Source organism: Coregonus clupeaformis, chromosome 21, assembly GCF_020615455.1.
Source record: "Coregonus clupeaformis isolate EN_2021a chromosome 21, ASM2061545v1, whole genome shotgun sequence".
Lineage (NCBI taxonomy): Eukaryota > Metazoa > Chordata > Actinopteri > Salmoniformes > Salmonidae > Coregonus > Coregonus clupeaformis.
The window spans coordinates 2,199,833-2,217,673 of NC_059212.1; the positions used below are offsets into that span (position 1 = coordinate 2,199,833).

Below are 17,841 nucleotides of genomic sequence, written 5' to 3' on the forward strand. Positions count from 1 at the left end.
TACTTTTAAAATGTTAAGCGCACTATTACGCGGATCTACCGCTGATCGCATTGAAATTCTTGATTACAGGTCCATGAATCAGCATACACTAATTATGAATGCAAGTTAAGAGCATTACATGCCAACACAAGTACATTTTCAGAGGTGAACCTAATAACAAAGGTTATCAAAGATACATTTCAATGTAAAATCTACATCCAACCTATGTTATTTCCATGGTGACATGTACACACAACTGGGATCCGTGATTGTGATAGTCTGAGGAAACATGTTTTTGACATATTTTATTGCCATTTTCATAGTCCTGTCATGGTGAATAGAAATGGTGGGAGTTATATTAATTCATGCTAACACAACTCCTGTTAGTTAACCACTACATGAAACGGTTCCCTCTGTTAGCTATTGGTTTGCGTATTCCCATGTGTGGAACTGCATTCACAATGGTAAGAGCACCACCTCCATTAGACTGCTTCTGCATAAAAAGCTCTCGGACGGTTCACTTGAAAACATAACATGCAGATGTGAATGATTGCAGACATTTTGATTAAAGTATGAAACGTCCAGGTGGTGTGAAAGATAGCAGTGTTGAACTCTAATATGAATTAATGGAGAAAAAAAATCTGACATTTTTTATTTGTATATTGATACATTTTGCAAAGCCAAGTGGAAAGTTTACTAAGAAGTTTCCGGGCTAATAATGCCCTTATCCTTCCAAAATGTCAGTTTAGAAAACAAAACGGTATAACACTTTCCAGTGATTAAAAAGTATACTGTATACAATTTGTTCCATTCCCATTCATTGAGTTCCCAAAGTCATGCATTCGGACATATTTAGATTACGGACTGAAGTTTTTACATATGCAGGCACAGCTGTGTTGGTTATGTAGTCTATTCTATTTTCCCCCCTTGACAGCGGTCTAAAGGAGTTTACTCTGAACATATGTTCTATTGATATTAAGCAATCTATTTATATTCAAGTGCCATCCTTAGGGCTCAACAGCCCAGTGTTCACACTTGAAATTGGCACACACTGCACATGCTGACTTCTCAGTCAAATTCTGAACTGATTTTGGAGCCACGGAGCTTCTAAACATATCAGCAAGAGACACAAGAATAAGCACATCAGGATCTTGTTTATATCTGGCAACAAAAAAAACTAACAGTATGTACTCAGTTCTTTAAAAACAACTGTTTGGAAGCTTGAGTGAAGAGGCGAAGGGATATGAAGCAGGTGTGTAGAGGGTGATTGGCTTAGGAATAAAGATCTCTCAGTGGAGGGATATAGAACATGCAGTGGTTGTAAGGCTGTCTTCCCCCATGGTTAGATGGGGCAGCAGCTGTGAGCACTTGGGTAACTTTGGATGCAGTCACTCAAAGTTGTGAATCTTCAAACGTGATTCACCTCCCACTGGTACTTCTCAAAAACAAAAAAAACAAAGCATGTTATAAGCAAGCAAAACAGCAATTCTATTATGACCTACATCAAACCAGAAATACTGTCCTAAAAATACAGTATTATGGAAGTATTTTCATGTCAACATTATCATTCGGCTTATATATTTACACATACACTAAGGGGCCAGTTTATTAGGTACACCCATCTAGTACCGGGTTGGACCACCCTTTGCCTCCAGAACAGCCTGAATTCTTCAGGGCATGGAAACGTTGCTCAATTGGTATCAAGGGACCTAACATGTGCCAGGAAAACATTCCCCACACCATTATACCACCGTCACCAGCCTGTACCGTTGACGCCAGGCTTAATGGGGCCATGGACTCATGCTGCTTATGCCAAATCCTGACTCAGCATGAAGCATCAGGAACCGGGATTTGTCAGACCAGGCAATTGTCCAGTGTTGGTGTTCGCATGCCCACTGGAGCCGCTTCTTGTTTTTAGCTGATAGGAGTGGAACCTGTTGTGGTTGTCTGCTGCAATAGCCCATCCGTGACAAGGACCGACGAGTTGTGCGTTCCGAGATGCCAATCTACACACCACCGTTATTTGCCCGTTTGTGGCCTGCCTGTTAGCTTGCAAGATTCTTGCAATTCTCCTTCGACCTCTCATCAACGAGCTGTTTTTGCCCACAGGGCTGCCGCTGACTGGATGTTTTTTGTTTGTCGCACCCTTCTCGGTAAACCCATCGTGCGTGAAAGGCCCAGGAGGCCGGACGTTTTTGAGATACTGGAACCAGCGCGCTTGACACCGACGATGATACCACACTCAAAGTCGCTTAGGTACTCATTTTGCCCATTCTAACATTCAATCGAACAGTAACCGAATGCCTCGATGCCAGTCTGCCTGCTTTATATAGCACGTGACTCACTGTCCGTAGGAGCAAACAATTTTTGTGAACGGGGTGGTGTACTTAATAAACTGGCCACTGAGTGTATATACACATGAGGAACACCTGCTCTTTCCATGACTGACTGACCAGGTGAATCCAGGTGAAAGCTATGATCCCTTATTGATGTCACTTGTTAAATCCACTTTGATTAGTGTAGATGAAGATACAGGTTAAAGAATGATTTTTAAGCCTTGGAGACAATTGAGACATGGATTGTGTATGTGTGCCATTCAGAAGGTGAATGGGCAAGACAAAAGATTTAAGTGCCTTTGAACAGAGTATGGTAGTAGGTGCCAGGCCCACCGGTTTGAGTCTAGAACTGCAACACTGCTGGGTTTTTCACGCTCAACAGTTTCCCCCAAGGTTGGTTCACTACCCAAAGGACATTCAGCCAACTTGACAACCGCGGGAAATATTGGAGGTAACATGGGCCAGCATCCCAGTAGAACGTTTGACACCTTGTAGAGTCCATGCCCCGACGAATTGAGGCTGTTCTGAGGGCAAAAGGTGGGGGGTGTTTTTCACACATATACAGTCAGATCCAAAATTCTTGGCACCCTTGATAAAGATTTGCAAAAAAATAAAATAAATAATACAAATACTGAGCTATATTGTATACTATATTGCTATATTAAATTATATTATTGTATACGAAACTTGGCCGCAAGATCCACTTGTGGCCAAGTTTCAGCCTCCTGGCAGAGGCAACCAGGTTTTTGGCTAAAATATCCTAGTACTGGGTAAAGTTCATGACGCCGTTAACCTTAAGGGCCCCAGGACCAGTGGAAGCAAAATAGCCCTATAACATCAAAGATCCACCACCATATTTTACAGTAAGTATGAGGTACTTTTCTGCATATGTATCCTTCTTTCAACACCAAACCCACCCCTGGTGTGCATAGCCAAAGAGCTAAATGTTCATGTCATCCAACAAACGTAAACACCTGGAGTTTGCTAAACGGCACTGGCACTTGGATTGGAACCGGTGATATGGTCAGATGACATGAAAATAGAGCTCTTTGGCCACGCACATCAGTGGTGGGTTTGGCGTCGAAAGAAGAATACATATGCAGAAAAGTACCTCCTACCTACTGTAAAATATGGTGGTGGACTTTTGATGTTATGGGGCTACTTTGCTTCTACTGGTCCTGGGCCCCTTGTTAAGGTCAACGACAAAATGAACTTTACCCAGTACCAGGACATTTTAGCCAAAAACCTGGTTGCTTCTGCCAGGAGGCTGAAATTTGGCCGCAAGTGGATCTTCCAGCAAAAATAATTACCCCAAGCACACATCAAAATCCACAAAGAAATGGTTAACTGACCACAAAATCAACATTTTGCAATGGCCATATCAATCTCTGGACTTGAACCCCATTGAAAACCTGTGGTTTGATTGAAAAGGGCAGTCCATAAGCGCAGACGAAGTATCAATGATCTGGAAAGATTATGTATGGAGGAATGGTCTAAGATCCCTCCTAATTTGTTTTCCAATCTCATAAAACATTTTAGAAAAAGGATCAGTGCCAATATCCTCACAAGGGAAAGGTGCCGGAGTATTGAAAACTGGGGTGGCAATCATTTTGACCTTTACCTTTTTGAGATTTTGTTTTATTACTTGTTAAACACAATCTCTTTCTCTGAGCAACTGTGGTATAAAATAATATAATTTCCCAATTTCTTTACGCATACAATTTACACTGAGTGTACAAAACATTAGGAACACCTTCCTAATACTGAGTTGCACCCCCGCCTTTGCCCTCAGAACAGCCTCAATTTGTCAGGGCATGGACTACAAGGTGTCGAAAGTGTTCCACAGGGATGCTGGCCCTGTTGACTCCAATGCTTCCCACAGTTGTGTCAAGTTGGCTGGATGTCCTTTGGGTGGTGGACCATTCTTGATACACACAGGAAACTGTTGAGCGTCAAAACTCCAGCAGCATTGCAGTTGACACTCAAACCGGTGCGCCTGGCACCTACTACCATACCCCCCGTTCAAAGGCACTTAAATATTTTGTCTTGCCCATACACCCTCTGATTGGCACACATACACAATCCATGTCTCAATTGTCTCAAGGCTTAAAAATCTTTCTTTAACCCATCTCCTCTCCTTCATCTACACTGATTGAAGTGGATTTAACAGGTGACATCAATAAGGGATCATAGCTTTCACCTGGATTCACCTGGTCAGTCTATGTCATGGAAAGAGAAGGTTCGGACGCTACAAACAGACTTCAGACAAGTCCCCTGACACGTGTGGGGGTCGTAGAGCAAAACAAATAATAATAATAAAAAACATCTATCTTAAATTGGCGGATTTTGATGGGGATTTTACAGGCAATGTAACAAAGTTTTTTAGGAAAAGTTTTTGTAAAACATGCACCTTACATCTGATCTTGAAACTTCATCTGTAAAGCTAACTTTCATTCATCAATGTTTTATATGGTCTGTAATTAGTTTCTCTCTTTTCAATTTTAGTATCCATTTTCAGCGTTATGAGATCCATAACGGTTGTGGATGTGATGGATATTGATGCATCATATCTTAGCTTCAGAAGCTTGTGCATTCACCACATTTTGTGTGCTTGTTCCAAGATATATTCTTCATACTTTAACTGACGCAATTGTTGATATCTTGAAAATGATGTGTTCTAGCTAAGATTATCTTGGAATCTTGGATATGCTGAAATTGATTTCTCATACATGGCAGAACAATGTTTTTAGATAGAAAGATGAGAAGAGTGCTTATCAACTAACTGTGAATAGTCCTGGAGTGTCTTTTTCAAATGAAAGCCCCCCAAAATATACTGATTTCATCCAGTGTCCAGAAAAATGGATTGGCAGTATAGGCACATGCCTAATTTGCATATTGTTACAATATTTCATACAAAAAAGCGCTTATCTTTGGGTCTACAATTAACTGGTAAAGGGTCATTTAGATATTTATAAAGAGAGAAACAAATAACCTATGTGGTGTGGAGTCTCGCTGTGTGTATTATTCAGGCTAACTGTAATTATAAATAATATAATAAATAATTATGCAGGTACTATGCTTAATGCTGTCTTTTTAAAAACATTCCAAATGACAAATGATAGTAGATTTTATGATTTCAGACTAACATCCATAATGGTCGTTTTTGCTCTATAACGTAATAATGGAAATAGCAATATTTCTATATTATCGTTTTTGAATTCTTTGAGAATGGCTTTCCATGTTTTGACCTAAGACTTAGCAACGCACAGACTTTTGCTTATATGTTCAGTCTCCCCAAAAAGCTTGTCTATTTCATGTAACATCCATAATGCTTCTCATTTGCTTTATTTCTCCAACATACCAATATTTTAGAAGTTTGCTTTTTTGGGTATACACTCCCCCTAAAGGCGTCAGCATGCTTCAGTTCGGCTGGTGGCCAGCCAAAGTCTGCTAGGCGAACCGGACGAGTGTGCTCGCATACTCCCTTAAAATACCTTCTCTTGAAAAAGGCGAATAAAAGCTGCAAATAGTACTATTTGTCAATTTCAAGACGCCATAACCAGTTGATAACTCAAGAAATCTGTCATTAATTTTGACGTTTTTACCAATGAGATCGTAGTCGTGCAATTCTACATCTAAGATGTTTGGTGCAGTATTTCTCAATGAAAAAATGTGCATGAAAACAAGCCATCTCTCGTTGAATGACAAAGACTTTATTGAAGAATCCCTACCACTGACAAAGCTCGGACGAAGGGGCGTACACGTCGGCTCCCGAACTTCGGCTGGCCTTGAGAAAAAAATGTGTGTGCCCAAACAGCCTAAAAAAACCTTACCGAAGTACAAAACTAACAAAAACGTCACAAAATGTCATCATAATATATGCACGAACTCTTCCGAACTGTTTCGGCTGGGAAGCATGCAGACGCCTTAAGGCAGTGGTATACAAAGTCGGAGTGTGGGGGAACTGCAGTTGGGTCGCCCCAAAAAAATCCAATAATAATAATTTAGGAACTAAAATAATTGAGTACAGATTTGAGAAAGATAATTAACTAAATACAATTTTATTGAGAAAATGTACAGATTTTAAGGTAGTGTCATTAGATCTGGGGTGGGGTCCCCGCTGAAAAAGTTTGAATACCAATGCCCTAAAATGGTACTATAGACACAAAGTTGTGATTTTGCGTGCAAATGTAACGTCCATAACGCTGGAGCGTTAGAAGCACTTATTTATAACACTATAAATAAATCCTACCTATTATATGCACTATTCTAGACACCAAAAGACCATCGATTTTATTCAGTTACCTTCAAGACGCCTAATTAGTTTGCCTCATTAGTTTGAGTGGTACAGACAGTATAGCTACCTGCTAAATAAGAGCCTTCTCCGGGTCGCATTTGTCATCCAGCAGCTCCTCATCAGAATCTACAAACGGAGCAAGCACAAAAAAATTGAATAGATTAAGAAAATACCAAAACACACATAGACACAGGAAATAGTTTAAATAAGCTGTGCAATAAATGGATTTGAAAATGACACGTGTCACTGCATGGTGATATTGTTTCAGAGTATACAGATACGAGATAAAATATTATTCTGATGACACTTCATACGGCTCTACTGTGTCTTGGTTGCCAGAGAGCTTCTCTAATATTTGTCATACCAGTCGTTGGTGCCAAAACGAAATTTCTTGTTGATGTTGTTTAAAATATACTTATACACTGTGAATCCCACAAAGAGATTAAACACAGCTTAAATAGCTACAACATTCGCCACATACAGGCCCGTAAAATGTCAGTTTAAACCTTAGATTCCCACACAAAGGAACATCTGTTTGGGCTTTCACCTGCCACAGACTCGGGCGGGGAGTAGAACTGCCCATCTGAAAGTGGTCCTGGGTGCATGAAGGGGGCCCTTTCAGGGGCGTCCATTATAGAAAGAAATCCTGATGGGATGAAAACACAATGATGACACATAAGTGTCACTGTAACAACATAGTATCACTTGTACAGTGGCTTCAGAAAGTATTCACACCCCTGGACTTTTCCACATTTTGCTGTGTTACAGCCTGTATTTAAAATGGAGATGTTGTGTCACTGGCCTACACACAATACACCCATAATGTCAAAGTGGAATTATGTTTTTCGACATTTTTACAAAGGAATTAAAAATGAAAAGTTGAAATGTCTTGAGCCGATAAGTATTCAATCCCTTTGTTATGGCAAGCCTAAATAAGTTCAGGAGTAAACATTAACGGAATAGAGCTATGCACAGGCAAAATCCTAGAGGAAAATCTGGTTCAGTCTGCTTTCCAACAGACAAATACACCTTTCAGCAGGACAAAACACAAAGCCAAATATACACAGGAGTTACTTACCAAGACGACATTGAATGTTCCCGATTGGCCTAGTTACAGTTTTGACTTAAAATTGGCTTGAAAATCTATGGCAAGACTTGAAAATGGCTATCAAGTAATTACCCAGAAAGACTCACAGCTGTAATCCCTGCCAAAGGTGATTCTAAAATGTATTGACTCAGGGGTGTGAATGCTTATGTAAATTAGATATTTCTGCATTTCATTTTCAATAAATTTGCTACCATTTCTAAAAACATGTTTTCACTTTGTCGTTATGGGGTATTGTGTGTAGATGGGTGAGAAAAACAAACAACTTAATCCATGTTGAATTCAGGCTGCAACACAAAATATGGAATAAGTCAAGGGGTATGAATACTTTCTGAAGGCACTGTATGTAATACAGTGCCTTCGGAAAGTATTCAGACCTCTTGACTTTTTCAAAATGTTGTTACGTTACAGCCTTATTCTAAAATTGATTAAATTGTTTTTTTCCCCCTCATCAATCTACACACAATACCCCATAACGACAAATTATTTTGTGCAAATTTGTTAAACATTTAAAACTGAAAAAACACATTTACATAAGTATTCAGACCCTTTACTCAGTAATTTGTTGAAGCACCTTTGGCAGCGATTACAGCCTTGAGTCTTCTTGGGTATGATGCTACAAGCTTGGCACACCTGCATTTGGGGAGTTTCTCCCATTCTCCTCTGCAGATCGTCTCTCCAGAGATGTTTGATCGGGTTCAAGTCCGGGCTCTGGCTGGGTCACTCAAGAACATTCAGAGACTTGACCAGAAGCCACTCCTGCGTTGTCTTGGCTGTGTGCTTAGGGTTGTTGTCCTGTTGGAAGGTGAACCTTCATCCCAGTCTGAGGTCCTGAGCGCCCTGGAGGAGGTTTTCATCAAGGATCTCTCTGTACTTTGCTCCGTTCATCTTTCCCTCGATCCTGACTAGTCTCCCAGTTCCTGCCGCTGAAAAACATCCCCATAGCATGATGCTGCCACCACCATGCTTCACCGTAGGGATGGTGCCAGGTGTCCTCCAGACGTGACGCTTGGCATTCAGGCAATCTTGGTTTCATCAGACCAGAGAATCTTGTTTCTCATGGTCTGCATCCTTTAAGTACCTTTTGGCAAACTACAAGCGGGCTGTCATGTGCCTTTTACTGAGGAGTGGCTTCCGTCTGGCCACTCTACCATAAAGGCCTGATTGGTGGAGTTCTGCAGAGATGGTTGTCCTTCTGGAAGGTTCTCCCATCTCCACAGAGGAACTGTGAAGCTCTGTCAGAGTGACCATCGGGATCTTGGTCACCTCCCTGACCAAGGCCCTTCTCCCCCGATTGCTCAGTTTGGCTGGGCGGCCAGCTCTAGAAAGAGTCTTGGTGGTTCCAAACTTCTTCCATTTAAGAATGATGGAGGCCTCTGTGTTCTTGGGGACCTTCAATGCAGCAGAAATGTTTTGGTACCCTTCCCCAGATCTGTGCCTCGACACTCCTGTCTTGGAGCTCTACGGCCAATTCCTTCAACCTCATGGCTTGTTTTTTGCTCTGACATGCACTGTCAACTGTGGGACCTTATATAGGCAGGTGTGTGCCTTTCCAAATCATGTCCAATCAATTGAATTTACCACAGGTGGACTCCAATCAAGTTGTAGAAATATCTCAAGGATGATCAATGGAAACAGGATGCACCTGAGCTCAATTTCGAGTCTCATAGCAAAATGTCTGAATACTTATGTAAATAAGGTATTTGTGTTTTAGTTTTTTTTATTAATTTGCTACAATTTCTAAAAACCTGTTTTCGCTTTGTCGTTATGGGGTATTTTGTGTAGATTGATGACAACATGTTTTATTTAATCCATTTTAGAATAAGGCTGTAACGTAACAGAATGTGGAAAAAGTGAAGGGGTCTGAATATTTTCTGAATGCACTGCATATACAGATGCGGTCATGTTTCGCTGAATGCGGTGAAGGAAAACAGCAGAATTGCAAGTTTGTTTGTCAAAAGAGACCCACTACAATAATTTGAGCTCTTAAATGTTTTTTTAAAATCATCTTTTAACAATACAATGACTCCAATCAAGACAAAAGGATATGTAACCCATGTGTTCTACATGTGTTTTTATATTACATTTTTATGATGTAAATTCTGTATTTCTTCAGTTTCTGTAAACTGTGAGCGTAAATCAATAAAGTCAATTTAGAAGATTGTCTAGGGCTACGTCCCAATTATCTCTCTTCCTCCCAAAGTGTGTACTTGTTCACTTCCCTTTCATTTCCTGATTTGAAAGGAAATGACTGTTCATAAACATGGTGAAGACTCCCTGTAGCCCATGCCTCCACCAATCCAATGCTTTTAGATTTGTGGGAAGTGGTGAAGGGGTGTACACTTCAGGAGAAAGGAGATATTATTGGGACGCACCATAGGAGTGCGACGGGAGAGTTTCTCATACTCACTGTTCTCATCGTCAGCCTCCTGAGGTAGGACCTTAAAGTCTAGTAGCCACGTCTCTATCCAGACCAGGATGAAAGAGATGATGGGCAGCAGGTACCCAAAGGCCCCCTGGGAAAGGAGCTGGAACACGCAGACAAACACAAAAAACTATTACATTTCAAACTGACTTGCTCTTAGTTCATATACCAAAAAACACATAAGCAAACATATTTGTTACTTGCATACTGACAAAAATACTGACATGCACCAACACCAGGTCCTACAGCAATGCTTACATTATTCGATTCTCAATTAAAACATGAAAAATCTAAACATCTTACCATCCTTCAAATATGTCAGAGAGAAGACGTAATGCATATCTCTCCTATTGTATTCAAATGATGAAATCCATTTTCATTTTTCCTGTTAAAATTATGTCAGATCTACTGTAATAAAAGCATACCTTTGATAAAATGACTTTTGCGATCAGGAAAGCACTTGTGGTTGCTGTGGTTATCTGTGATGGAAAGACATGGATCAGTAAACAATTACTTTTTGTAGTTGGCATTAAATACATTATTACATCAGTAAAAATGAAATCATGAAAATAAAATATGGCACAGCATCATAAGTGGACTAATGAAAAACTAACAGGAAATGTGTTGCCATGCAATTACTGTCTATTCGATTCATTGCTCGACTGAAAACAGGCACAATGAATACGTAACACAGGACCTAGCCAGGACTTGTTACTAGAAGAGCAACAGCGCCCTCTAGTGTAGCAAATGTGAAAATGTGTTTGAGGCATAGGACGGTTCACCTACCGCTATGGCCCACCAGTGACGCAGTTTACACACTGCATAGGCCAAGATTAGGGCTGCAAACCGTAACACAGCCAGGAGCTGGGAAAGAGAGAGATTCAGTCGCAATTTACATCATAATTTCTGCCTCATCTGGATAACAAATGAGCACTGTACTCTGACTGAGCAAAGAGATAGCATACTGGACTTACAAATATGTCGAAGAATGAGGCGTGGTAGTCATAGTGTAGAACCTCCTTATCGAGCCGCTTCTCGATCCCTCCATTCACCTATGAAGGCAAAAACAAAAGGAATGGATTTAACAGATAAGACCGATGCAACATACCCAAATCTGTAGTCAATACATCGAATTAACTTGTCATATCGATTCAATTAATTCTTAAAATACCAAACATTTTCAATGTTCCCCCTTTAAATCATGCGACTTGCTATTGACGCCATATTTCCACTAATTATATTGTTATCCGTGATTGGCATGCATTTCTGTAACGACTAACAACTGTGTTGGCATTGGCAATGTAGTTGATCAACAGATCAAAATGTTACTTCAGAGACAGAGGGAGTAAATATTACATGAACAAGGTGATATCAGTTCATTCATAGGTTGAAACGCCTGAGATAAGTCTATGTGTGTTACTATTTTTAAAAAAGGTCAAAAGGGTCATAGTGTAGAAACTGGTACAGACAGGTTGTCCTGTAGTAAAAAACACTTCCACCTGCAGGGCCCTGTCTCAAAGTTGTGTTTGCATAACCATAAATTCACTATTACTATGCCAAGATACTCAAAAGGAAATGGAAGCAAACAGACTGAACCAGGGAGGGACTATCTGGACTTTTCCAATAACAAAAGCTAACCCTGTCATTGATAAGCTCAACCTTAACCTGATTCAAACAGGAACACTGGCCTGATTGCAACAAAGACGCGGAACCTGCGTCTTACCTGCAGGTTACCGCTGTATTTCTTAACACGCTACTAATGGGAGATTACGCGGCGCTCCGAGCTAAAATAACCCTGGTTGCAACGAAAAAAACAGCGGACTAAAACTAGTAGACAAGCTGATCTGACGCTGTTACGATGTCAAGCCGCCTTAATACTAGACAGCAGAAATGGCATGGTAAATGGCCACTACTCCCACCCCAATGATGAAACATCCTATCAGGAACAAAATATAAAAATAAAAATAAAGTGGAAGAATGTGACATTACAACTGAAATAAAATTAGACTGTTTAGACTGTAAATGTATCCTGTCAACTATGATGATTTAGTTAACACGTTTAATTGCAGACAATTAAGCCAAATTATGCCTACGTCGAGGGTACTCTTCTGCGAAAATAAGATGGTCATTTTAAATGAAATAAAATTGTGGGACTTGCTTTACCTCTATGTAAGCATTTTTGTGGTGGTTTAAGTTTAACAAGTTTTACTTAAATATAGTCAGTTAAATGTAGTAAAATAATTGGTCTGATTACTTTTATATACTACTATATCAACCTTATTACTTTGTATTGTGGGGCAGTTAGATAACACATTTAATCAGAAATAACTACACTCAGACTACTACACTTGTATACACTCCTACTAGAATACCGCAGCATTGAAGTTTTCAATAAAAACACTTTATTTTATCACAACGGTTTGGACGACAGCAGGATGTTCTTGAAGTCCTCTCTGGGCTGGAGGGGGATCAGTGGGAAGAGGGACCCACTGGCAGGAGAGGTGCACCCCTTCCCTCAGAGCACCTCTGCCCCCAAGGGGAACCTCAAGTCAAGAGTTGAATTTTAATCTACTTGAAGTTATAAACAAAGCAAATTGATAGAATTTGATAGAAACGTTTGTGACATATGATTTTCATAATCGGACAGGGACACAGATGATTGTGTGGATTATCCTTCAGGCCTGTAAGGAAAGAAGTGTGTGTGTGTGTGTGTGGTGTGTGTGTCAGAAAGGTGTTCAAATACTATACTTTGAGTGTTCTCTAGCCTGCCTGGAGTGTCAGATGGGTGGGGTTTGCAATTTTGGGACTATTCCATTTAGGGCTTAATGTTATGTTAATGTTTTCAATATATTACTATTACATTATTTTACTGTTGTCATTGTCAGAGTGGACACGTTGTTTGCAGACCGCACAACCTAGGCTACAGTTTTGGTTTATTTCATTCCATTTACGAGTTTTTAATTCATTAATTGGTATTTTGTTGGTAACGCTCCTGTCAATGTTGAGTAAGGACGCGCACCTGATTATACATAGAAGTAGGCCTAGGCTACCTGGCCTGCGGCGCAAATGTAGGCCTATAAATGTGCCCATTTGGGGATTTGACAGTATTTCTGATTGTCTTAACTCACCACCACTGTGGAGCTTCTCAAAGTAATTTTTTCTTCACCTCAAACAGCAAGTGAACAAAGTCTGTTTTTAAAATCCATTGAGAATGACAATAGTTCCTCAACTTAGCCTATGTGAAAAATCTTTCCAGCTCTCTTTCGATAACCACTCGGCATGATAGGAAAAAAAATAAAAACGTCATGCTCTGATCCGGTGGAAACGTCATAAAAATAGGACTACCTGATTACTTCTTATCCCTTGCGCAAATATCCTACAGCTATGTCTGTCCGGAGCTCAATGGTGCGGGAAACTCTGAGGGCCCAGAAAATGTATACAATGTTGCAAGTTTGCTAGCAGGAGCTTCAGGCCCCAACCAAGATAATAGTTAATACAATGTTTAAAATCAGGACATTTTATACCTGCAGGCTGCAATGTTTTTATTTGTTGGCTTTATGTAGGCTATTTATACATAGTTGGCAATAGAAGTTACTTTTAGAATTGTTATTAACCACATGATAATGATTTTGAGATACAAAGACTATTATAAATGAAATGAAACTGTTCCACCCCTGGTGGAGCCTATTGCCTACCGGCAACTTCAGGAGCTTAATGGCAGAATCTGCAAAGGCCAGCAATTTATTGGTGGAGGGTCGGGAACCGTTTTTCCCCCATTCTGGTTAGGCTCTCTTGTTCTCTGGCTCCCTCGAGTCATTTGTGTGTCTTGATTATTTAAAATCATAGTGTGCTTAAAGCATCAGACAAGCTCAGTAGCCGACATATAGTTGATTTTATTAAAAACACATAGGGAAAAATACACGTTTTTCGACCAAGATGTTTTTGTTGTTGGGGACAGCCATAATTCCATTGGTCCATTAAACCAGGCAATCAAATATTTTTTTATTGAGACATAGGTCTCTTTTCCAAATGCAATATATCATACAATGCTATATAAATACACAGTATCCCCCCCCCAAAAAAAAACAACAACATATACATACATACACTACCAGTCAAATGTTTGGACATACCTACTCATTCAACGGTTTTTCTTTATTTTTTTACTATTTTTTACATTGCATAATAATAGTGAAGACATCAAAACTATGAAATAACACATATGGAATCATGTAGTAATCAAAAAAGTGTTAAGCGAATCAAAATATATTTTATATTTGAGATTCTTCAAATAGACACCCTTTGCCTTGATGATAGCTTTGCACACTCTTGGCATTCTCTCAACCAGCTTCGCCTGGAATGCTTTTCCAACAGTCTTGAAGGAGTTCCCACATATGCTGAGCACTTGTTGGCTGCTTTTCCTTCACTTTGCGGTCCAACTCATCCCAAACCATTTCAATTGGGTTGAGGTCGGGTGATTGTGGAGGCCAGGTCATCTGATGCAGCACTCCATCACTCTCCTTCTTGATCAAATAGCCCTTACACAGCCTGGAGGTGTGTTGGGTCATTGTCCTGTTGAAAAACAAATGATAGTCCCACTAAGCGCAAACCAGATGGGATGGCGTGTCGCTGCCAAAAATCTCAAAATTGGACTCATCGGACCAAAAGGACAGATTTCCACCGTTCTAATGTCCAATGCTCGTGTTTCTTGGCACAAGCAAGTCTCTTCTTATTGGTGTCCTTTAGTAGTGGTTACTTTGCAGCAATTCGGCCATAAAGGCCTGATTCACGCAGTCTCCTCTGAACAGTTGATGTTGAGATGTGTCTGTTACTTGAACTCTGTGAAGCATTTATTTGGGCTGCAATTTCTGAGGCTGGTAACTCTAATGAACTTATCCTCTGCAGCAGAGGTAACTCTGGGTCCTCCTTTCCTGTGGCGGTCCTCATGAGACTTTTCCGGATTGACTGACATTCATGTCTTAAAGTAATGATGGACTGTCGTTTCTCTTTGCTTATTTGAGCTGTTCTTGCCATAATAAGGATTTGGTCTTTTACCAAATGGAGCTATTTTCTGTATACCACCCCTACCTTGTCACAACACAACTGATTGGCTCAAACGCATTAAGGAAAGAAATTCCACAATTAACTTTTAACAAAGCACACCTGTTAATTGAAATGCATTCCAGGTGACTACCTCATGAAGCTGGTTGAGAGAATGCCAAGAGTGTGCAAAGCTGTCATCAAGGCAAAGGGTGGCTACTTTGAAGAATCTCAAATATAAAATATATTTTGATTTGTTTAACACTTTTTTGGTTATTACATGATTCCATATGTGTTATTTCATAGTTTTGATGTCTTCACTATTATTCTACAATGTAGAAAATAGTAAAAAGAAAAGAAAAACCCTGGAATGAGTAGGTGTGTCCAAACTTTTGACTGGTACTGTGTGTGTGTGTGTGTGTACGCACACACATAACCATTCAAAAGTTTGGGGTCACTTAGAAATGTCCTTGTTTTCGAAAGAATTTTTTTGTCCATTAAAATAACATCAAATTGATCAGAAATACAGTGTAGACATTGTTAATGTTGTAAATGGCTATTGTATCTGGAAACGGCTGATTCTTAATGGAATATCTACATAGGCGTACATAGGCCAATTATCAGCAACCATCAGTCCTGTGTTCCAATGGCAAGTTGTGTTTGCTAATCCAAGTTTATCATTTTAAAAAGGCTAATTGATCATTAGAAAACCCTTTTGCAATTATGTTAGATGAAAACTGTTGTGCTGGAGCATCAGCAATTGTGGGTTCGATTACAGGATCAAAATGGCCAGAAACAAATAACTTTCTTCTGAAACTCGTCAGTCTATTCTTGTTCTGAGAAATGAAGGCTATTCCATGCGAGAAATTGCCAAGAAACTGAAGATCTTGTACAACGCTGTGTACTACTCCCTTCACAGAACAGCGCAAACTTGCTCTAACCAGAATAGAAAGAGGAGTGGGAGGCCCCGGTGCACAACTGAGCAAGAGGACAAATACATTACATACTTTGCAACTCTGCCTAGATGGTCAGCATCCCGGAGTCGCCTCTTCACTGTTGACGTTGAGACTGGTGTTTTGCGGGTACTATTTAATGAATATGCCAGTTGAGGACCTGTGAGGAGTCTGTTTCTCAAACTAGACACTCTAATGTACACTACCGTTCAAAGGTTTGGGGTCACTTAGAAATGTCCTTGTTTTCGAAAGAAAAGCATTAAAATAACTTTTCTTCCGAAAACAAGGACATTTCTAAGTGACCCCAAACTTTTGAAAGTTAGTGTAAATGACAAAATACAACTACAAAATAACCTCAGTGGCGACCCGTCATTCAGGGCAGGTGGGGCAGAACCCTCAAGAGCCCTACCTGTTTAGCCCCCCCAAAATAATTGTATATTTTGGCATTAATTGATGTTATATATTAGTTTGCATACAAAGTAAAAAAAAAAATCATCCTTAAGTTAATAAAGCCGCATACAAACATGGTCTCTTGAATAAGGCAGCTCCAAAATGCAGGTGTTTCAGCCTAGCTCACTGCTTTCTGTGGTGTGATCGAGGGAAAGACTCTGCACACATACACTAGATACGCTCTCTCACACACACACACGCTGCTGCTACTCTGTTTATTATCTATCCTGATTGCCTAGTCCGTTTTACCCCTACCTACATGTACATATTACCTCACTTACTTCAACTACCTCATACCCCTGCACATTAACTCGGTACCGGTAATCCTTGTATATGGTCTCGTTATTTTAATAATAATAATAATAATATGCCATTTAGCAGACGCTTTTATCCAAAGCGACTTACAGTCATGCGTGCATACATTTTTTTTTTTGTGTATGGGTGGTCCCGGGGATCGAACCCACTACCTTGGCATTACAAGCGCCGTGCTCTACCAGCTGAGCTACAGAGGACCACCATTTTATTGGGTTACCATTTTCTTAAATCTTTTGCAATTTTTTCAAACTTTAACTCTGCATTGTTGGGAAAGGGTTCATAAGTAAGCATTTCACAGTAAAGTCTATACCTGTAGTATTCGGCACATGACAAAATTTGATAAGAAATTGTCATAATAGATTTGCAATGGTACATTTGCCATCCGTGTTATGGAGCGGAAAATCGGTGGCGGATGATGGTTGCAATTGAGATCAGCTGTGCGGGTGATTTTAGCATGTATTAATGGTTTAAGGAGAGATCAGCTGGCAATAATATAGTGGCCAATGTTGGTTAAAATTGGCCCACTATTTTTAACAATGAGAAGTGTTATTTTCCCACAGTGAAAAGACACTGAAACCAGGAGTGTATTCATTACGTCTTGCAATGGAAACCATTTAAGAACCAAACGGAACAAAAAGGGAAGGGACCTTACTGAATTTTTCAATAGAAACTCTCGATTTTGTTGCAAAATGGTTTCCGTTTGGAGTAAATCGGCATAATGAATACACCCGTTTCAAGAAGTAAAAGGCAGTGTTATGTAAACTCTGTATGCAGGACTACAATAAAATATGTGGGTCGTTCCACAAAAAGCGTGCCTTTGATATTTTAAGTAGAAATTGTGCACCAATATAGCTTTTAAAAGTCTGTTATATTACAGTGGGGAAAAAAAGTATTTAGTCAGCCACCAATTGTGCAAGTTCTCCCACTTAAAAAGATGAGAG

General features: G+C 39.9%; 1 protein-coding gene across 5 annotated transcripts in view; it reads right to left on the bottom strand.

Moving 5' to 3' along the window:
• Positions 1-619: 619 nt before the first annotated feature.
• The window catches only part of stard3nl (STARD3 N-terminal like), a 28,346-nt gene continuing 11,124 nt past the window's right edge, over positions 620-17,841 (bottom strand). For 3 of the 5 annotated variants that reach the window (XM_045206169.1, XM_041841471.2, XM_041841473.2), the window contains exons 3-9: positions 11,117-11,194; positions 10,929-11,006; positions 10,568-10,621; positions 10,128-10,245; positions 7,160-7,258; positions 6,680-6,738; positions 620-1,417 (exon numbers count right to left, since the gene is read on the bottom strand). In XM_045206169.1, the coding sequence (XP_045062104.1) occupies positions 6,683-6,738; positions 7,160-7,258; positions 10,128-10,245; positions 10,568-10,621; positions 10,929-11,006; positions 11,117-11,194 (483 nt within the window). In that variant the 3' untranslated portion in view covers positions 620-1,417; positions 6,680-6,682. Of the gene's footprint in view, positions 1,418-6,007; positions 6,144-6,679; positions 6,739-7,159; positions 7,259-10,127; positions 10,246-10,567; positions 10,622-10,928; positions 11,007-11,116; positions 11,195-17,841 lie in introns of those variants that run through there. The other 2 variants (XM_041841472.2, XM_041841474.2) reach the window with 2 other exon arrangements.